We start from the raw sequence: 23,554 nt of genomic DNA, 5'->3' as shown, positions 1-23,554 counted from the left end.
ACGACTAACATACATTTCAGCTCCAACTCTCAAATACTGTCGACCGTACAAGATCAGAGTTAGGAAACCTACACACAAAGTTGTGCATCAATCACTTTCTAGGCCATACATATCATCGTTGTGTTGTATATAAATCAAAATTTATTCAAATCCAATTTTATTTGTCAATACACAATGGTTAGCAGATGTTAATGGCGAGTGTAGCGAAATGCTTGTGCTTCTAGTTTCGACATGCAGTAATAACAACGAGTAATCTAACCTAACAATTCAACAACTATACTTATACACACAAGTGTAAAGGGGATGAAGAATATGTACAATAAAATATATGAATGAGTGATGGTACAGAACGGCATAGGCAAGATGGCAAGTAGATGGTATAGAGTCAGTATATACATATGAGATGAAGTAATGTAGGGTATTAAACTTATATCAAGTGGCATTCGTTTTAAAGTGGCTAGTGATTTTTTTTTACATCAATTTTTCCATTATTAAAGTGGCTGGATTTGAGTCAGTATCGTTGGCAGCAGCCACTCAATGTTAGTAGGTGGCTGTTTCTAGTTGATGGCCTTGGATAGAAGCTGTTTTTCAGTCTCTCGGTTCCTGCTTTGATGCACCTGTACTGACTCGCCTTCCTGGAGTGATAGCGGGGTGAACAGGCAGGCTCGGTGGTTGTTGTCCTTGATGATCTTTATGGCCCTTCTGCTGACATCGGGTGTGTAGGTGTCCTGGAGGGGCAGTAGTTTGCCCCCGGTGATGCTTGTGCAGACCTCACTACCTGTGAGAGCCTTCGGTTGTGGCGGAGCAGTGCCATACCCGCGGTGATCAACCAGCCGACAGGATGCTCTCGGATTGTGCATCTGTAAAAGTTTTGTGAGTGCTTTTGGTGACAAGCCGAATTTCTTCAGCTCCTGAGGTTGAAGAGGCTGCTGCGCCTTCTTCACCACCGCTGTCTGTGTGGGTGGACCAATTAAGTTTGTCCGTGATGTGTACGCGAGGAACTTAAAATTCTACCCAGCTGCCCTACTGTCCGTCGATGTGGATAGGGTGCTCCTTTGCTGTGTTCCTGTAGTCCACAATCATCTCCTTTGATTTTTTTGACGTTGAGTGTGAGGTTAATTTTCCTGAACCACTCCGAGGGCCCTCACTCCTCTCCTGTAGGCGCTCGTGTTGTTGGTAATCAAGCCTATCCACTGTAGTGTCGTCTGCAAACTTGATGATTGAGTTGGAGGCGTGCATGGCCACGCAGTCGTGGGTGAACAGGGAGTAAGGAGAGGGCTCAGGAATGCACCCTGTGGGCCCCAGTGTTGAGGATCAGCGGGGTGGATGTTGTTACCTTACCCTCACCACCATGGGGGCGGCACGTCATGGAAGTCAGTACCAGTGTGCACAGGGTGGGGTCGAGACCCAGGGTCTCGAGCTTGATGACGAGTTTGGAGGGACTATGGCTGTTAAATGCTGAGCTGTAGTCGATGAACAGCATCTCAATAGGTATTCCTCTTGTCCAGATGGTTAGGGCAGTGTGCAGTGTGGTTGCGATTGCGTCGTCTGGGACTATTGGGGAAGCAAATTGAAGTGGGTCTAGGGTTCAGGTAGGGTGGAGGTGAATGGTCCTTGACTAGTCTCTCAAAGCACTTACATGATGACGGAAGTGAGTGCTACGGAGGCGGAGTCGTTTAGCTCAGTTACTTAGCTTCTTGGAACAGAACAGATATCCCTCTTGAAGCATGTGGGAACAGCAGACTAGGGATAAGGATAGATGAATATGTCCGTAAACACACACAGCCAGCTGGTCTGCGCATGCTCTCTCATGGACGCGCCTGGGGGGCCGTTGGCCTGCAGCTTGCGAGGGTTAACACGTTTAAATGTTTTACTCACGTCGCTGCAGTGAAGGGAGTCCACAGTTTTTGGTAGCAGGCCGTGTCAGTGCACTGTATTGTCCTCAAAGCGAGCAAAGAAGTTGTTTAGTCTGTCTGGGAGCAAGACATCCTGGTCCGCGACGGGGCTGGTTTTCTTTTGTAATCCGTGATTGACTGTAGCACCTGCCACATACCTCTTGTGTCTGAGCCGTTGAATTGCGACTCTAATTTGTCTCTATACTGACGCTTAGCTTGTTTGATTGCCTTGCGGAGGGAATAGCTGCACTGTTTGTATTTCGGTCAGTTTCGGTCACCCTGCCTGAGTCGTGGTCAGCTTTTCCAAAAGGAGGCGGGGGAGGGCCTTATATGCGTTGCGGAAGTTTGAATAACAATGACAGGGTTTTACCAGCCCTGGTAGCACATCGATATGCTGATAATTTAGGAGTCTTGTTTTCAGATTAGCCTTGTTAAAATCCCAGCTACAATGAATGCAGCCTCAGGATATGTGGTTTCCCGTTAACATAGAGTCAAATAAAGTTCGTTCAGGGCTGTCGATGTGTCTGCTTGGGGTGAATATATGCGGCTGTGATTATAACGAAGAGAATTCCTTGGTAGATAATGGGTCGACATTTGATAGTGAGGAATCAGGTAACAGAAGGACTTGAGTTCCGTATGTTGTTATGATCACACCACGTCTCGTTAATCATAAGGCATACCCCCCCGCCCCTCTAGTGTGTGTATATCTTAACCTATTGTCTGTGACAGGTGGTTCTGAGGGTGTTCTTCGGGCATCCGGGCCAGTGGTTCGAGGAGAATGACCTGGACGGGATAAGAAACTCCATCTTCCATGACGTGGACGCTCTGTGACGGGCTACAGGACGTGTATGTGGGCAGAGCAGACAACTACCTGATCCGTCACCCCGACTGTGTCAATTTCCCCCCCCCCCCCCCCCCCCCCCCCCCCCCCCCCCCCCCCCCCACCCCCCCCCCCCCCTCCCCCCCCCCCCCCCCCCCCCCCCCCCCCCCCCCCCCCCCCCCCCCCCCCCCCCCCCCCCCCCCCCCCCGCGCGCCCCCCCCCCCCCCCCCCCCCCCCCCCCCCCCCCCCTACATCACCAGTGGAACGGGTTGCGTCTGCCATGGCACCTACTCTCAGGTTACGGGGGCGGGGGGGGGGCATTTGTCATAATGCCTATCATCTCAGTCTATTGCTCTCTCACTCTCTCACAGTCAATCTCTCTCTCACACACAGTCAATCTCTCTCTCTCACACAGTCAATCTCTCACTCTTACACACACAGTCAGTCTTTCTCTCTCTCACACAGTCAGTCTATTGCTCTCTCACACAGTCAGTCTCTCACACAGTCAGTCTCTCGCTCTCTCACACAGTCAGTCAATTCAATTTGCTTTATTGGCAATATTGCCAAAGCTTATTTTGGATATTTACAAAATAAAAATAAAAATGAGAATCAAAATTGTCAAAGGTACAACAGTAACAACAATAACCAAGTGTCAAAATGTGCTGTGGGTGACAGCAGGCATAGGTCATCTGCGAAGAGTAGGCATTTAACCTCTGAATTGTGGAGACTAACACCAGGGATTGAGGATTTTTCTAGAATAGTGGCCAATTCATTGATGTAAATATTGAAGAGTGCAGGGCTCAGATTGCAACCCTGGCAAAGGTCCCGCTCCTGGTTAAAGAACTATGTTATTTTCTTGCCAATTTTAACGTTGCACGTATTGCCAGTATACATTGATTTAATTATGTCATATGTTTTACCCCCTACACCACTTTCAATAACTTTGGAAACAGTCCTGTATGCCAAATAGAATCAAATGCCTTTTGGAAGTCGATAAAGCAAGCGTCCATTTTGGTATTATTTTGGTGGACATGTTTATCTATCAGGGTGTGTAGGGTGTAAATATGATCAGTCGTGCGATATTTTGGTATAAATCCAATTTGGCTTTCACAGTGTGCTTATTAAGGAAGTTAAGAACTCTTACATTTATAATACTACAGAAAACCTTCCCCAGGTTATTGTTCACACAAATGCCTCTGTAATTGTTAGGGTCAAATATGTCTCCGATCTTAAAGATTGGGGTTATGAGTCCTTAATTCCAGATGTCAGGGAAATAACCTACACTCAGGATAAAATTAAACAGTTTTAATATAGCCAATTTAAATTTTGCACTAGTGAGTTTGAGCATCTCATTTAGGATACCATCAGGTCCGCATGCTTTTTTAAATTTGAGGGCCTGAAGTTTCTTATAGAGCTCCTGGTCAGAAATTTGGGAGTCCAATGGATTTTGATTGTCCTTTATAGCTTTTTCTAATCCATTCAACTTCTCATGAATTTGGCATTGCTCTGCGTTTGTGTCAATTTGAACGGTGTTGTAGAGTGTTTTATAATGGGTTGTCCATAGGTCACCATTTTGTATCGCTAATTCCTCTTGTTTTGATTTTTCTTTCGTTCTTTCCAATTTTGCCAGAAGTTGTTTGTGTTTATGGACTCCTCAAATAGTATCAGCTGCTTGCTGTTGTACTTTGCTTTTTAGGTTCTGAGTGTACGTTTATAGAGTTTTAAAGACTCACAGTAATGAAGGCGTAATTCACCATTATTTGGGTCTCTGTGCTTTTGGTTGGATAGTGTTCTAAGTTTTTTCCTTATAATTTTACAATCTGCACCAAACCAGTTGTCATCTGTGGTATTTAAAAAAAAAATGTTTAAATTCAGTTGTGCTTCTTTTGCCGTTTTGCCTCTCTCACAGTCTCTCTCGCAGTCACAGTCTCTCACAGTCACAGTCTCTCTCTCACAGTCAGTCTCTCTCTCACACACACATTCACAGTCTCTTTCAGTCAGTGTCTCTCTCTTTCAGTCAGTGTCTCTCTCACACACACACATTCACAGTCTCTTTCAGTCAGTGTCTCTCTCTTTCAGTCAGTGTCTCTCTCTCTCCCTTTTAGTCACAGTGTTTCTTTCTCTCTTTAAGTCAGTGTTTCTTTCTCCCTTTCAGTCACAGTGTTTCTTTCTCCCTTTCAGTCACAGTGTTTCTTTCTCCCTTTCAGTCACAGTGTTTCTGTCTCCCTTTCAGTCACAGTGTTTCTGTCTGTCTGTCTGTCCGTCCGTCCGTCCGTCCGTGCCAACTCCGTAACTCTGAGCTCTGCTGTGTTCCAGGGCAAAGCGGATTCTACCAACAGATGGGACCGAACCAACAGGGGGAAAAAAAGAAACAGACGGAAGGCGAGCATGTGCAGGAAAACAGTGTCTGATCCCTGCACTCTAAAAACAAAGCTGTCAGTGAAAGCACAAGTGCCACTAAATCTTAACAAGGACCCTCAGAGGGGAATTATAAAAACGTTCAAAAAAGCAGATGTAAGTTCTAGACTCTATAAACACTAATGTTTCAGTCGGTGACCTTTGTCAGACATACAGTACAGGTTAAACGTTTGGACACTCCTACTCATTCAAGGGTGTTTATTTTTACTATTTTCTACATTTTAGAATAATAGTGAAGACATCAAAACTATGAAATAACACATATGGAATCATGTAGTAAGCAAAAAATTGTAAAACTAAAATATATTTTATATTTTTGAATCTTCAAAGTAGCCACCCTTTGCCTTGATCACAGATTTGCACACTCTTGGCATTCTCTCAACCAGCTTCATGAGGAATGCTTTCCAACAGTCTTGAAGGAGTTCTCACATACAGTGGTTTGTCCTTTAAAAGTTGCAGCATACCGCGGTGCAGCTTGCATGGTGCAGCAGAATTCTATGGCACGTTATTGAAGTGTGAACCACTGGTAGCATTAATGCTAGCTAGTGCTAGTTTGACCACCAGATGGCATCTTTGAGAAGCATTTGATAGCCATCAATAGTAGCTGTACTAGAGATTTTAAAACCTTTTTTGTAAGAACATAGTATATGGGACTCGTTTTAAGAAATGTTGTTTAATTAATTTGATTAATATTATGGTGTTTCTATTCCAAGAAAAACCCTCTGCGTTTCCGTTAGGATGGAACGGAAAATATGGCGCTGTACAACGTGACGGTCGGGAGTACAGTACTGGGATATTTAGCTAAAGAATCCATGTGTCGTGCGGGATACCGGGGTTCAATTCCCCGACGGGGAGGAAGGAGTAGGCTGTCCTTGTAAACAAGAATTTGTTCTTAACTTCTTATGGCTGCAATCCCGTTAACTTCTTTGTGATAGGGGGCAGCATTTTCACTTTTGGATGAATTGCGTGCCCATAGTGAACTGCCTCCTACTCTGTCCCAGATGCTAATATATGCATATTATTATTACTATTGGATATAAAACACTCTGAAGTTTCTAAAACTGTTTGAATGATGTCTGTGAGTATAACAGAACTCATATGGCAGGCAAAAACCTGAGAAAGAAAACAACCAGGAAGTGGGAAATCTGAGGTTTGTAGTTTTTCAAAGTCATTGCCTATCGAATATACAGTGTCTATGGGGTCATATTGCACTTCCTAAGGCTTCCACTAGATGTCAAAAGTCTTTAGAACCTTGTTTGATGCTTCTACTGTGAAGGAGGGGGGAATGAGAGCTGTTTGAGTCAGGGGTCTGGCAGAGTGCCACGAGCGAGTGAGAGTTAGCTGCGTTCCATTGCATTTCTACAGACAAAGGAATTCTCTGGTTGAAACATTATTGAAGATTTATGATAAAAACATCCTAAAGATTGATTCTATACTTCGGTTGACATGTTTCTACGAACTGTAATATAACTTTTCGTCTGAACTTCGCCTGGACTTGCCCGCGCCTCCTGAGTTTGGATTGTGTACTAAACACGCAAACAAAAGTTCCATGTATAACACTTGTATCTTGTATCAATGTTTATTATGAGTATTTCTGTAAATTGATGTGGCTCTCTGCAAAATCACCGCATGTTTTGGAGGCAAAACATTACTGAACATAACGCGCCAATGTAAAAGATTTTTGGATATAAATATGAACTTTATCGAACAAAACATACATGTATTGTGTAACATGAAGTCCTATGAGTGTCATCTGATGAAGATCATCAAAGGTTAGTGATTAATTTTCTCTCTATTTCTGCTTTTTGTGACTCCTCTCTTTGGCTGGAAAAATGGCTGTGTTTTTCTGTGACTTGGTACTGACCTAACATAATCAGATGGTGTGCTTTCGTCATAAAGCCTTCTTGAAATCGGACACTGTGGTGGGATTAACAACAAGTTTATCTTTAAAATGGTGTAAAATACTTGCATGTTTGAGGAATTTTAATTATGAGATTTCTGTTTGAATTTGGCGCCCAGCACTTTCACTTGCTGTTGTCAAGTCGATTCCCGTTAACGGGATCCCAGCCGATCTCAGCCGTAAGAAGTTAATTGAAATGCATTCCAGGTGACTACCTCATGAAGTTGGTTGAGAGAATGCAAAGAGTGTGCAAAGCTGACATCAAGGCAAAACGTGGCTACTTATATATATATAAAATATATTTAGATTTGTTTAACACTTCTTTGGTTACTACATGATTCCATATGTGTTATTTCATAGTTTGATGTCTTCACTTTTAATCTACAACGTAGAAAATAGCAAAAATAAAGAAAATCCCTGAAATGAGTAGGTGTCTCCAAACTTTTGACGGGTACTGTAAATTTCGTAACATCATTATTCTGTCAGTATTTGACAGAAGGGGGAGAACAATGGCACTTCTCCCAAAGTGTACACTCGTACACTCCCCCTCGTAAACATTAATATAATGTTTACATACCCTACATTACTCATCTCATATGTATATGTATATACTGTACTCTATATCATCTACTGCATCTTGCCATCTTTATGTAATACATGTATCACTAGCCACTTTAAACTATGCCACTTTATGTTTATATACCCTACATTACTCATCTCATATGTATAGACTGTACTCTATACCATCTACTGCATCTTGCCTATGCCGTTCTGTACCATCACTCATTCATATATCTTTATGTACATATTCTTTATCCCTTTACACTTGTGTGTATAAGGTAGTAGTTGTGGAATTGTTAGGTTAGATTACTCGTTGGTTATTACCGCATTGTCGGAACTAGAAGCACAAGCATTTCGCTACACTCGCATTAACATCTGCTAACCATGTGTATGTGACGAATAAAATTTGATTTGATTTGATTTGTATTTAAAAGGAAAGGACTCACTGGTGTAAGGAATATGGCATAAAGAATATGGCACCACCTTGCTTGCGCCAATCCAATGCTTTTCTATGCATGAGGGGCAGTGAATGAGTGCCCACTTCTAGGATGAAAGGTGGAGTGGTGTGCTAGCTACTCACAGTGGGCTGGAAGCTGAGCTTGGACAGGTTGTTGCGGGGCGTGAGCTGCCAGGTGTTCTTCAGGTTGAAGCCCACCGCGCTGGTGAAGCGCTCTTTCGTCGGGACGTAATTTCGGAAAGTGCTCTGGGTGAGCCGAACAGGACCATCGTAGATCTGGAAGCCACGGATCGGGAATGTCCTTGGAAAAATAAGCGCGAGAGTCACACAACATACATGAACTTCCAGAATGGATCAGCTGACAACCTACAAGTCATGTATAGCTATTTATAACACTGGAGAGAAACATTAGGCCTATTGCTAGGGTTATCAGCTCGTTGTCTTAGCGGGGAAAAGCCTGTCCTCGGGGTCTAACTAGATAACAGAAGGATATCAAAGTGGGAACATTGTTGTGTCACTCTCTGTGAAAATCCTGGCTGTGACCTCATCAGCGGCGACAACAACACAAACATCTAGCAGTTACAGGGTGGTCAGGAAGTGTCTAAAAAGGCCCATTAATCCCAGAGAGGGGTAACAGGGCCGTCAAAAACGAGGGCGGCATCTGAGAAACTAGAGCATGCTGCAATTAGCTGTTCCCACGTTTTGTGACCTCCGGAGAGGTAGTGGCCACAGGCGAGCACGACCAGAGCGACCACTTTAAATGAACGACAACTTCTAAGCCTTAATAAACCCTTGAAATGTCCTGCTATATAAAGGGTGGCAAAGGGGACATGCCAGGTTTGGCACCAGATATGACCTTTTTTTAATCACCCTTCATGTAGTATAAATAATTTGAAAAGCATTTACGTAGTGCTTATGCACTTTATAAATGCTCTATAATTCCTTTATAAATTACTAACTTATTTCCGGATATCTTCTTAACTACTCACAATGAACTATTTCTCAACGTCATATGGAGAATATACTCTGCGTTAGCTAGCTCCTACTACCTGGACGTGTCCGATAAGAAATACTAGTTTGTTTTTTTACTACAAAATGTTTGAATACCTTTTCCCGTTGCATGCCTTAAAGTGGCAATCAGCAGTTGAAACCATAACAAAAGAAACCACCCAGCCTTGTTTCGGTAAAAAGCTGAGGGATGGGGAAACTTTCAAATTCATAGACAGAGCTATGGATGCAAGGACTGACCATCCAAATTATAGTTTTAATCATGTTTTGAGCATAGTGTTTTTTTATATAATTTTACTTTGTGTACAAACATTGGAGTAAAACAAGCTTATATTTTGGGTTCTAATGGGGTAGGACAGTGTAACTAAGTTCATGAGGCATTTATAAGTTATATTCTTCAAGAATCAATGCCTTCAGAAAGTATTCACACCCCTTGACTTTTTCCACATCTTGTTGTGTTACAGTGTGATTTTAAAATGTATTAAATTGAGATTTTTGTCACTGGCCTACACATAAAACCCTGCAATGTCACAGTGGAATTATGTTTTTTTTTATTTTACAAATTAACTAAAAAGGAAATACTGAAATGTCTTGAGTCAATAAGTATTCAACCCCTTTGTTATGACAAGCCTAAATAAATTAGTAAAAATATGCTTAACAAGTCAAGTTGCATGGATAGTGCAATAATATTGTTTAACATGATTTTTTAATGACTACCTCATCTCTGTACGCCACACAATTATCTGTCAGGTCCCTCTGTGGAGCAGTACATTTCAAACATGGATTCAACCGCAAAGACCATGGAGGTTTTCCAATGCCTTGCAAAGGGCACCTATTGGTAACTGGGTAAAAAAAATGACATTGAATATCCCTTTGAGCATGGTGAAGTTAATAATTACACTTTGGCTGGTGTATCAATACACCCAGTCACTACAAAAACACAGGCGTCCTTCCTAACTCAGGTGCCAGAGAGGAAGGAAACCGCTCAGGGATTTCACTGTGAGGCTAATGGTGACTTTAAAACAGTTACAGAGATTAAAGGCTGTGATAGGAAACTGAGGATGGATCAACATTGTATTTACTCCACAATACCAACCTAATTGACAGAGTGAAAAGATGGAAGCCTGAACAGAATAAAACGATTCGAAAACATGCATTTTGTTTGCATCAAGGCACTAAAGTAATAATGCACAAAAATGTGGCTAAGCAATTCACTTTTTGGCCTGAATACAAATGGTTATGTTTGGGGCAAATCCAATTAAACACATTATCACTCTCCATATTTCAAGGCATAGTGGTGGCTGCATCATGTTATGTGTATGCTTGTAATGGTTAAGGACTGGGGAGTTTTTCAGGATTAAAAAGAAACAGAATGATGCTGGTTGTTTGCTTTCCACCAGACACTGGAAGATGAATTCACCTTTCAGCAGGACAATAACCGAAAACAAAAGGCCAAATCTACACTGGAGTTCCTTACCAAGAAGACAGTGAATGTTCCTGAGTGGCTGAGTTAGTTTCGACAAATCTTATTGAAAATCTATGGCAAGACCTGCAAATGGTTGTCCAGCTATGATCAACAACCAATTTGTCAGAGCTTGAAGAATTAAAAAAAAAGTTATTATTTTTTTAAAGTGCCAGTGTTGCACAATCCAGGTGTGGAAAGACTCACAGCTGTAATCGCTGCCAAATGTGCTTTTACAAAGTATTGACTCAGGGGTGTGAATACATATGTAATTTAGATATTTCTGCAATTAATTTTAAATACATTTGAGAAGAAAAAAATATATACACAGTTGAAGTCAGAAGTTTACATACACCTTAGCCAAATGCATTTAAACTCAGTTTTTCACAATTCCTGACATTTAATCCTCGTAAAATTTCCCTGTCTTAGGTCGGTTAGGATCACCACTTTATTTTAAGAATGTGAAATGTCAGAATAATAGTAGAGAGAATGATTTATTTGAGCTTTTATTCCTTTCATCACATTCCCAGTGGGTCAGAAGTTTACATACACTATTAGTATTTGGAAGCATTGCCTTTAAATTGTTTAACTTGGGTCAAATGTTTTGGGTAGCCTTCCACAAGCTTCCCACAATAAGTTGTGTGAATGTAGACCCATTCCTCCTGACAGAGCTGGTGTAACTGAGTCAGGTTTGTAGGCCTCCTTGCTCGCACACGCTTTTTCAGTTCTGCCCACAAATGTTCAATGGGATTGAGGTCAGGGCTTTGTGATGGCCACTCCAATACCTTGACTTTGTTGTCCTTAAGCCATTTTGCCACAACTTTGGAAGTATGCTTGGGGTCATTGTCCATTTGGAAGACCCATTTGCGACCAAGCTTTAACATCCTGACTGATGTCTTGAGTTGCTTAAATATATCCACATAATGTATCCCTCATGATGCCATCTATTTTGTGAAGTGCCCCAGTCCCTCCTGCAGCAAAGCACCCACACAACATGATGCTGCCACCCCCGTGCTTCACGGTTGGGATGGTTTTCTTCGGCTTGCAAGCCTCCCACTTTTTCCTCCAAACAAAACGATGGTCATTATGGCCAAACAGTTCATGTGCAGTTGCTAACCGTAGTCTGGCTTTTTTAGGGCGGTTTTGGAGCAGTGGCTTCTTCCTTGCTGAGCGGCCTTTCAGGTTATGTCGATATAGGACTCGTTTTACTGTGGATATAGATACTTTTGTACCTGTTTCCTCCAGCATCTTCATAACATCCTTTGCTGTTGTTCTGGAATTGATTTGCACTTTTCGCACCAAAGTACGTTCATCTCGAGGAGACAGAACGCGTCTCCTTCCTGAGTGGTATGACAGCTGCGTGGTCCCATGGTGTTTATACTTGCGTACTATTGTTTGTACAGATGAACGTCGTACCTTCATGCGTTTGGAAATTGCTCCCAAGGATGAACCAGACAATTTTTTTTCCTGAGGTCTTGGTTGATTTCTCCATGATGTCAAGCAATGAGGCACTGAGTTTGAAGGTAGGCCTTGAAATACATCCACAGGTACACCTCCAATTGACTCAAATTATATCAGAAGCTTCTAAAGCCATTACATAATTTTCTGGAATTTCCCAAGCTGTTTAAAGGCAGTCAACTTAGTGTATGTAAACTTCTGACCCACTGGAATTGTGATACAGTGAATTATAAGTGAAATAATAATAATAATAGTTGGAAAAATGACTTGTGTCATGCACAAAGTAGATGTCAAAACTATAGTTTGTTATCAATTTGTGGAGTGGTTAATAAACGAGTTTTAATGACTCCAACCTAAGTGTATGTAAACTTCTGACTTCAACTGTATATTGGTTTTCACGTTGTCATTATGGGGTATTGCGTGTAGATGGGGGAGACCATTTTGATGGTCAAAATCCATTTTGATTTCAGGCTGTAACACATCAAAATGTGGAATAACTCAAGGGGCATGAATACTTTCTGGAAGCACTATTTATTATTAATTTCTAAGTCCCAAAATTGATGTAGCAACTGTGTATTGCCCCTTTAATGAACACGACCAAGAGGCCCGTCTCTCTGACTGTGGGTGGCTGACAGCATGCTCCCTGTCCCTGATCTGAGTGCTCCTGCGCAACTGTTATCCGTGACAGACTTACATTTTCTCAGACTTTTATTGGTGATTGATTTCTAAGTAGAGGTCGACCAATTATGATTTTTCAACGCCGATACCGATTATTGGAGGACCATAAAAAGCCGATACCGATTAATCGGCCAATTTATTTATATATACAGTGGGGAGAACAAGTATTTGATACACTGCCGATTTTGCAGGTTTTCCTACTTACAAAGCATGTAGAGGTCTGTAATTTTTATCACAGGTACACTTCAACTGTGAGAGACGGAATTTAAAACAAAAATCCAGAAAATCACATTGTATGATTTTTAAGTAATTAATTCGCATTTTATTGCATGACATAAGTATTTGATCACCTACCAACCAGTAAGAATTCCGGCTCTCACAGACCTGTTAGTTTTTCTTTAAGAAGCCCTCCTGTTCTCCACTCATTACCTGTATTAACTGCACCTGTTTGAACTCGTTACCTGTATAAAAGACACCTGTCCACCCACTCAATCAAACAGACTCCAACCTCTCCACAATGGCCAAGACCAGAGAGCTGTGTACGTGCACAAGGCTGGGATGGGCTACAGGACAATAGGTAAGCAGCTTGGTGAGAAGGCAACAACTGTTGGCGCAATTATTAGAAAATGGAAGAAGTTCAAGATGACGGTCAATCACCCTCGGTCACCCTTCAGTATCAAATACTTGTTCTCCCCACTGTATATAAAATAATGACAATTACAACAATACTGAATGAACAACGAACACTTATTTTATCTTCATATAATACATAAATAAAATCTACTTAGTCTCAAATAAATAATGAAACATGTTCAGTTTGGTTTAAATAATGCAAAAACACAGCGTTAGAGAAGAAAGTACAAGTGCAATATGTGCCATGTAAAAAAGCTAACGTTTAAGTTCCTTGCTCAGAACATGAGAACATATGAAAGCTGGTGGTGGTTTTAACATGAGTCTTCAATATTCCCAGTTAAGAAGTTTTAGGTTGTAGTTATTATGACGAGTCGACTATTTCTCTCTATACCATTTGTATTTCATATATTTCATATACCTTTGACTATTGGATGTTCTTATAGGCACTATAGTATTGCCAGCCTAATCTCAGGAGTTGATAGGCTTGAAGTCATAAACAGCTTCAAGCATTGCTAAGAGCTGCTGGCAAACGCAGTAAAGTGCTGTTTGAATGAATGCTTACGAGCCTGCTGCTGCCTACCACCGCTCAGTCAGACTGCTCTATCAAATATCAAATCATAGACTTAATTATAATATAATAAATACACAGAAAACGAGCCTTAGGTCATTAATATGGTCAAATCCGAAAACGATCATTTAGAAAACAAAATGTTTATTCTTTCAGTGAAATACGGAACCGTTCCGTATGTTATTCGAACGGGTGGCAACCCTAAGTCTTAATATTTCTGTTGCATTGCACAACCTTCAATGTTATGTCATAATTATGTACAATTCTGGCAAATTAATTAAGGTATTTGTTTGGAAGAAATTGTCTTCACACAGTTCGCAACGAGCCAGGCAGCCCAAACTGCTGCATATACTAAATATGCAGGTAAAAAATATATACTTGTGTATTGATTTTAGGAAAGGCATTGATGTTTATGGTTAGGTACATTTGCGCAACGATTGTGCTTTTTCCGCGAATGTGCTTTTGTTAAATCATCACCTGTTTGGCGAAGTTGAAGTAGGCTGTGATTCGATGATAAATTAACAGGCACCGCAATGATTATATGCAACGCAGGACAAGCTAGTTAACCTAGTAATATCATCAACCATGTGTAGTTAACTAGTGATTATGTGAAGAATGATTGTTTTTCTATAAGATAAGTTTAATGCTAGCTAGCAACTTACCTCCTTGCAGCCACAAGGTCTTTTTGGTGCTGCACTCGCGTAACAGGTGGTCAAGCCTGCCACGTAGTCTCCTTGTGGATTGCAATGTAATCGGCCATAATCGGTATCCAAAAATGTAGACTACCGATTGTTATGAAAACTTGAAATCGGCCCAAATTAAACGGCCAGGGCGATTAATCGGTCTGCCTCTATTTCTAACACAGGATTTCTCCCCCCCCCCCCTTCGGTCTCTGTCATATAAGGGTTACTACACGGATCTAGTAAATTGTTTAACAGGAAACACAGGAAGTGACACAGCAAAACCATTCATCCTATTACAGGAAGCAGTACTTCCGTTCCAAGAGCAACACACTTGTTCACCCCCTTTCGAACACTATGTTTTTTATTACACACACACACACACACACACCTGTTCCTGGGTAGTGTCCTCATCTTGCCATCTGCTCCTCCCTGGCCCCAGTACTTGTTCTGGCCTCCGTTGGAGCCGCGGTTGCGGCTCTCTCCCACAAACAGAGACTGGGTCACCTCCTGACTGGAGCCCTCATCCTTAGGGTAGCTACCGTCACTAACGGAAGACAACAGGCAGGGGATGTGTTTTTGAGCAAATGTGTGTGTGTGTGTGGGGGGGGTATGCACAGATGTAGAAACATACACAGGAGCTTTGGTACATACCTCGCAAAGGAGAGTCCCACCCCATTGTCTGCAAATCTATAACCAGAGAGAATAAATGCATCAGTAATTATCGGGAAAACCCAGCAATGGAGGAGTCACTGGTTCACTGTCATCTACGGCCTTATGGACTGAGAAATAGGAACCAAATTAACTATTAGCAACATGCTAATAGGCTACACATAGCCCAATGATAGGTTACACATAGATGGCCGCTTGTTTACATGTTAGCATAGCATGCTAACCTCTGATTGTAATGCAAGTTGCTACGGTAACTCCTGTGGAACATTTGAGACACTTAACTTTGTGCCAATCATATAGCAAACCTAAGAGACAACCCATGATATGACTACTGCACATGATGAACAATGATGAATGTAAGCGCATTCATCATGGGCTCAATGTGTTGACATCCCAGCACTCACCCAGAGTTCTGAATGGTGATGTCACCGCCACGTATCCAGGCTCCGAGGTCATTGTTCTTGAAGGCGATGAGTGTGTCGATGAGAGCAGCCACCCGCGGCCGGTTCGGGTCTGCATTCTCATGTGGACGGAACCTGAAACGGACCCATATGTAATATGAGTATAGAAACACACACACAATCTCTCCCGACACACAGCACTCTTTCAAATAGCCACAGACAAACACGACACACACAAACTCACCTACACACACACACACACACACACACACACACACACACACACACACACACACACACACACACACACACACACACACACACACACACACACACACACACACACACACACACACACAGCGTGGGCAGTGGTCTTGGAGGAGGGCCTAAGCTATTTTCCATCTGTTGAACCCGAGGCTTGTATTTGGACAGACTGCTGCAGAGTAGAAACTATCTGTGGAGCCTTGTTTTCTCTGTAAACAAAAACCTCCCAGACCCTCCAGGCTACAGTACAAGTACCGTACAGACTATCCAAGTACCGTACAGACCAGTACAGACTATCCAAGTACAGTACAGACCAGTACAAACTATCCAAATACAGTACAGGGCCTGGTTTTTTAAAGCTAAGATCCTTGTAAGAACCTTCGTAGGAGCATCGTTAAATCTCTGAACGGTTTCACAGAACCATCTTTAAAAAAAAAAAGTGCTAGTCATCTAACGACTGCCTCAGACCATTTGTAGACCAGCTAACGTCGGCATTAAAATTTTATACACAGAAGATTTTGCTTAACATAGAATCAAGATGACTGCATTAAAATGTAAATACACTACCCTACATAGGCCTATATTTAAAATGACATTGAAATCAATTTAATGTGCATTCAATTGAGTTCTATTTTGCTCATTGGCTACTATCTGTAATTCTTGCCTCAATATATTTCATGTGTAACATGTGCGTAATGATGTGCCAAATCTATGATTTTCTGCATTATTATAGGGTAGGCTAAACATTAGAATAAGCAGCCTCAATATTTGCAGCCAGGTGATAATATAACTCTAGGAGCTGATCCGTCGTCGGTATTTTTGAATAATTATAATGTTAAGGTAAGATTTGAAAGGAAGAACACTGATCTGAGATCAGTGCCTCAACGACTCACTTAGCTACGCTTCTCTCTAGATGTTGTTTGGGGAATCACATGGTACATCTTCGGCTGTTGTAGGAACGATGCATCATTAAAAACACTCGTAAGCCTAAATTCAATCTATTAGGAAACCGGGCCCAGTACAGACCATACAAGTACAGTACAGACCAAGACTAAACCATTTAAACTACCGACCATCTAACGAAACTTAACCACAGACTACCAGAATAAGTACACATATAGACTGTAGATTAGACAAAAAACAAATACCATCTACCGTAAAACTTCCATTGAACGTGGAGTCTTTTACAAGTGCCGGGCAGGGCTCTAAATTAACATTATTCATTGGTAGCACTGGTTCCCCTAAAGTTAGGAGCTCCACCAGATTTTTATTTTTATTGATTGAGATATAGCCTACATTGGGACTATATGAATCCTACTTACTTTTGAAGCTCTCCTGAAGAAGATATCAGTTTTCCTTTCTTTCTGTGTTGCCAAATGTTTGCATATACTGGTAAAGTTACCAGGTTGTTAGTAGGGCTACATGATATGGGTAGGAAATCTAACAGATTGTTCAACCAAATATTGTGATTTGACTTGCAATATACAGGTAACTGCCAAAATAAAGGAAATACTTGATTCAATGAGGGATGCAACGTATATTGAAAGCAGGAGCTTCCACACAGGTGTGGGTCCTATAAAAATTCCCAGTTGCCCATTATTTTGTCTACCATGGCTAGAAGAAGAGATCTCAGTGACTTTGAAAGAGGGGTCTCAAAAGGAGCATAGGAGGTTTAAAAGGTGTGTGTGTGGCCCTATGCCCTATTAAGACACAATGTTGGTGTTTTGTTTATGTTGCCAGTGACCTGTAGATCAAAACACTCGGGTGAACTGTTGGAATCATAGAATTAGAATAATCATTATATTTATATGGTTGGTGTTGTTTGGCATGACAATAAGTTAAAAAGTCAGGAAGGAGTTTTCACAGGGTAAGAACCAAAGTGTTGGGTCCGTGTTTCCCAGGGGACTCTAATCACATTTGAATAGATGTTGCATTCAGCCTTTTCTTTGTCTATCTGATTTGGAACATGCCATTGCACAAACAACATACTGATCTAAACCACCACTGGTAACAACCTGTATTAGAGCTAACGTTTGCTTTGCCCTAGCTAGTGCAGTTAGCGAATAGCGATTAGCATTATTTTAGGCACTTGCTAGCTTCCTTAGACTAACTAACTCACGATTTGCAGAGAGCAAGATAACTGGAAGCAAGCAGCCACAGGAGGTAGCCTGTCTTGTTTGAGGAGTGTACAGAAGATTGTTGCGACAAAATATTGTTACGCATATCATTTTTTATTGGATTTAAGTCACACGGATACTCCCAAAATAAAAAGTTGCACAGCAAAATATACTCAACAATTGTATTGAGTTACAGTTCAAATAAGGAAATCAAGTCAATTGAAATACTTAATTAGGGCCTAATTAGACAGATAAGGCAGCTCTGCTTCTAGCTCCTAAGCAACTTTGCATTATTTCGGGTTATTTGTGTGTTATTTCTTACATTATTAGCCCAGATTTTTTTGTTGTTATTACATACAGCCGGGAATAACTTTTGGTTATCAGAGCGGCGGTAACTCACCAGCATTAGAACTTTCCCGAAGTGGATCCTTTGTTTGTACCCCAGGGCAATTTAAATTATTCCAGAGGCTGCTCCAAAACGCGGCCGGCGGAGAATAAGTATTTCTTCAGACTTCCAGTCCGACTCCGGTGGCGTGCACACCATCCACCGCTTCCGAGTATATTACTCGCTAATGTTCAGTCTCTGGATAATAAAGTAGACGAGCTAAGGACAAGGATCTCCTTCCAGAGAGACATCAGGAATTGGAACATACTCTGTTTCACGGAAACATTGCTCTCTCGGGATATACTGTCCCTGTCCCTTCAGCCATCTGGGTTCTCAGTACATCGCGCAGAGAGAAATAAAGAACTCTCCGGAAAAAGAAAGGCGGGGGTTTCATGATTAACCACTCATGGTGGGATTGTGATAACATACAGAAACTCAAGTCCTTTTGTTCACCCGACCTAGAATACCTCACAATCAAATGCCGACCGTATTACCTCCCAAGATAATTATCTTCGGTTATAGTCACAGCCGTGTATATACCTCTCAAGCAGATACCAAGAACTACACTGGACTTTATGCAAACTGGAAATCACATATCCTGGGGATTTTAACAAAGCTAATTTGAGAAAAACGCTATGGAAGTTCTACAACACATTGACTGTAGTACTCGCGCTGGTAAAACATTGGACCACTACAACGCAACTTTTCGAAATGCCTACAAGGCCCTCCCCTGCACCTCCATTCAGCAAATCTGATCACGACTCTGTTTTGCTCCTCATTTCCTAAAGGCAGAAACTCAAACAGAAAGTACCCGTGCTAAGGTCTATCCAACGCTGGTCTGACCAATCAGAATCCATGCTTCAAGATTGTTTTGAAAACGAGGACTGGGTTATGTTCCGGGCGTTCACGTGAGAGTTAGACCTGCGTTCCATCGCATTTCTACAGACAAAGGAATTCTCCGGTTGGAACATTATTGAAGATTTATGTTAAAAACATCCTAAAGATTGATTCTATACTTCGTTTGACATGTTTCTACGAACTGTAACATGACTTTTCGTCTGAACTTTCGCATGGACTTGCCCGCGCGTCGTGAGTTTGGATTGTGTACTGAACGCGCGAACAAAAAGGAGGTATTTGGACATAAATTATGGACTTTATGGAACAAATCAAACATTTATTGTGGAACTGGGATTCCTAGGGGTGCATTCTGATGAAGATCAAAGGTAAGTGAATATTTATAATGCTATTCTGACATCTGTTGACTCCACAACATGGCGGATATCTTTATGGCTTGTTTGGGCTCTGAGCGCTGTACTCAGTTTATAGCAAGGTGTGCTTTTTCTGTAAAGTTTTTTTGAAATCTGACACAGCGGTTGCATTAAGGAGAGGTTTATCTAAAGTTCCATGTATAATACTTGTATCTTGTATCAATGTTTATTATGAGTATTTCTGTAAATTGATGTGGCTCTCTGCAAAATCACCGGATGTTTTGGAGGCAAAACATTACTGAACATAACGCGCCAATATAAACTGAGATTTTTGGATATAAATATGAACTTTATCGAACAAAACATACATGTATTGTGTAACATGAAGTCCTATGAGTGTCATCTGATGAAAGATCATCAAAGGTTAGTGATTCATTTTATCTCTATTTCTGCTTTTGTGACTCCTCTTTGGCTGGAAAAATGGCTGTGTTTTTCTGTGAATAAGTGCTGACCTAACATAATGATATGTTGTGCTTTCGTCGTAAAGCCTTTTTGAAATCGGACACTGTGGTGGGATTAACAACAAGTTTATCTTTAAAATGGTGTAAAATACTTGTTTGTCTGAGGAATTTTAATTATGAGATTTCTGTTGCTTTGAATTTGGCGCCCTGTACTTTCACTGGCTTTTGTCATATCGATCCGTTAACGGGATCCCAGCCATAACCAATTCAAGGTGACTGGGAATATGGCCGAAAAAAAACAGTGTAGTTATTCCCTCCGTAAGGCAATCAAACAGGCAAAACGTCAGTACAGAGACAAAAGTACAGTCGCAATTCAATGGCTCAGACACGAGACATATGTGGCAGGGTCTACAGATAATCACGGACTACAAAGGGAAAACCAGCCACGTCGCGGACACTGACATCTTGCTTCTGGACAAGCTAAACACCTTCTTCGCTGGCTTTGAGGATAACAGTGCCATCGACGCGGCACGCTACCAATGACTGTGGGCTCTCCTTCTCCGTGGCCGACGTAAGTAAGACATTTAAGCATGTTAACCCTCACAAGGCTGCCGGCCCAGACGGCATTCCTAGCCGCGTCCTCAGAGCATGTGGAGAGAGCATCCCTAGCCGCGTCCTCAGAGCACTCTGGCTGGAGTGTTTACGGACATATTCAATCTCTCCCTATCCCAATCCTCTGTTCGCTTGCTTCACCATTGTCCCTGTGCCAAGAAAGCAAAGGTAACTGAACTAAATGACTATCACCCAGTAGCACTCACTTCTGTCATCATGAAGTGCTTTGAGAGGCTAGTTAAGGATCATATCACCTCTACCTTACCCAGCTCAATTTGCTTACTGCCCCAATATATCCACAGATGATGCAATCGCCATCGTACTGCACACTGGCCCTATCCCATCTGGACAAGAGGAATAGCTATGTAAGAATGCTGTTCATTGACTATAGCTCAGCATTCAACACCATAGTACCCTCCAAGCTCATCATTAAGCTCAGGCCCTGGGTCTGAATACTGCCCTGTGCAACTGGGTCCTGGACTTCCTGAAGGGCCGCCCCCAGGTGGTAAAGGTAGGAAACAACACCTCCACTTTGCTGATCCTCAACACAGGGGCCCCACAAGGGTGCGTGCTCAGCACCCTTCTGTACACCCTGTTCACCCATGACTTCGTGGCCACAAGTTTGCAGACGACACAACAGTAGTAGGCCTGGTTACCAACAATGACGAGACAGTCTACAGGGAGGAGGTGAGGGCCCTGGGTGTGTGGTGCCAGGAAAATAACATCTCACTCAATGTCAACAAAACAAAGGAGCTGAACGTGGACTTCAGGAAACAGCAGAAGAAGCATGTCCCTATCCACATCTACAGGAATGCAGCGGAGAAGATGGAAAGCTTCAGGTTCCTCGGCATACACATCACTGACGATCTGAAATGGTCCACCCACACAGACAGTGTGGTGAAGAAGGCGCAACAGCGCCTCTTCAACCTCAGGAGTCTGAAGAAATTTGGCTTGGCCCCTAAAACCCACAAACCTTTACAGATACACAATTGAGAGCATCCTGTCGGGCTGTATCACCGCCTGGTATGGCAACTGCACCGCCCACAACTGCAGGGCTCTCCAGAGGGTGGTGCGATCTGCCAAACGCATCACCGGGGACAAACTACCTAACCTCCAGGACACCTACAGCACCCAATGTCACATGAAGGGCAACAAGATCATCAAGGACATCAACCACACGAGCCACGGCCTGTTCATCCTGCTTATCATCCAGAAGGCGAGATCAGTACAGGTGCATCAAAGCTGGGACCGAGAGACTGAAAAACAGCTTCTAACTCAAGGCCATCTGGCTGTTAAATAGCCATATTCTATTCTACTGTATTTTAGTCAATGCCACTCTATTTCTTAATTCCATAATTTTACTTTTAGATGTGTGTATTGTTGTGAATCGTCTTTAGATACTACTGCACTGTTGAAGCTAGGAACACAAGAATTTCGCTACACCTGCAATAACACCTGCTAAATATGTGTATGTGACCAATAAAATTTGATGGCTGGGCAGTGTCACAGCCATGTGTGGGCCTGAGACTGCATAGGCCCACCCACTGGGGAGCCAGGCCCAGCCAATCAGAATGAGTTTTGCCCCACAAAAAGGGCTTTTTTACCGATAGAAATACTCCTCAGTTTCATCAGCTGTCCAGGTGGCTGGTCCAGATGATCCCGCAAGTGAAGAAGCCTGGTGTGGAGGTTCTGGGCTGGCGCGGTTACACGTGGTCAGTGGTTGTGAGGCCAAATTCTGTAAAACGACGTTGGAGGCGGCATTTGGTAGAGAAATGAACATTCAATTCTCTGGCAACAGCTCTGTTGGACATTCCTGCAGTCAGCATGCCAATTGCGTGGTCGCTCAAAATTGAGACATCTGTGGCATTGTGTTGTGTGACAAAACGGCCCATTTTAGAATGATGTTTTATTGTCCCCAGCACAAGGTGCACCTGTGTAATGACCATGCTGTTTAAATCCGCTTCTTGATATGCCACACCTGTCAAGTGGGTGGATTATCTTGGCAAAGGGGAAATGCTCACTAACAGGGATGTAAACAAATGTGTGCACAAAATTCGAGAGAAATATAATTTTTGTGCATATGGAACATATCTGGGATCTTTTATTTCAGCTCATGAATAATGGGACCAACACTTTACATGTTGCGTTTATATACACTGCTCAAAAAAAATTAAGGGAACACTAAAATAACACATCCTAGATCTGAATGAATGAAATATTCTTATTAAATACTTTTTTCTTTACATAGTTGAATGTGCTGACAACAAAATCACACAAAAATTATCAATGGAAATCAAATTTATCAACCCATGGAGGTCTGGATTTGGAGTCACACTCAAAATTAAAGTGGAAAACCACACTACAGGCTGATCCAACTTTGATGTACCAGTATACTTTGTCGCACTTTAGAGCTCTGGAGCGCCGGTCTCTTGTAATAGCCGGGCATAGTTTCACATTTGAACAAATAAACAGGTCTCTAATAAATCACTATGTCAAATAAGTGTAATTCCGCATGGATGCATTTCTTCTCTTTGCGCCAGCGGAATTTCATGGTCTCCCTAACACACGCTAAATTGTTTATCCCTTCATGTCAAAATTCGAGTCCGTGTAGCCAGCGCAGAGAATAAATGACCAGCTCGTCCCTTTTGTCAAATTTGCTCAGCTGTGTGTTCTAAATGTTATGTAGTTTGACCTGTGCTTACCTGGCATTGTTGTCCAGACACAGGTACTCCCGGGGGTCTGCGGCACTGGCGTTGGTGGTCTTTACACCTTTATCAATGAGAGCCCAGCCTGGGTAACACAAACCGGTATGGGAACAACTGTCACACGTACAGACTTAAAGGCACAATACATTTGTATTTCAGCCAAACAGAACCCCCCCCCCCCCCCCCCCCCC

At 42.2% G+C, this 23,554-nt stretch overlaps 1 protein-coding gene across 1 annotated transcript in view; it reads right to left on the bottom strand.

Annotated features, from left to right (window-relative positions):
- The window catches only part of LOC111958112 (cell surface hyaluronidase-like), a 78,537-nt gene that overhangs the window by 17,799 nt on the left and 37,184 nt on the right, over nucleotides 1-23,554 (bottom strand). Inside the window, 6 exon segments of the mRNA XM_023979294.2 lie at nucleotides 8,175-8,352; nucleotides 14,930-15,085; nucleotides 15,193-15,228; nucleotides 15,615-15,746; nucleotides 23,361-23,439; nucleotides 23,442-23,448. Of these exon segments, the coding sequence (XP_023835062.1) occupies nucleotides 8,175-8,352; nucleotides 14,930-15,085; nucleotides 15,193-15,228; nucleotides 15,615-15,746; nucleotides 23,361-23,439; nucleotides 23,442-23,448 (588 nt within the window).

The sequence above is a fragment of the Salvelinus sp. IW2-2015 genome, linkage group LG33 (assembly GCF_002910315.2).
Source record: "Salvelinus sp. IW2-2015 linkage group LG33, ASM291031v2, whole genome shotgun sequence".
Taxonomy (NCBI): Eukaryota; Metazoa; Chordata; class Actinopteri; order Salmoniformes; family Salmonidae; genus Salvelinus; species Salvelinus sp. IW2-2015.
Note: the sequence above shows the minus strand (reverse complement) of the source record. Positions and strands in the feature narration are given on the sequence as shown.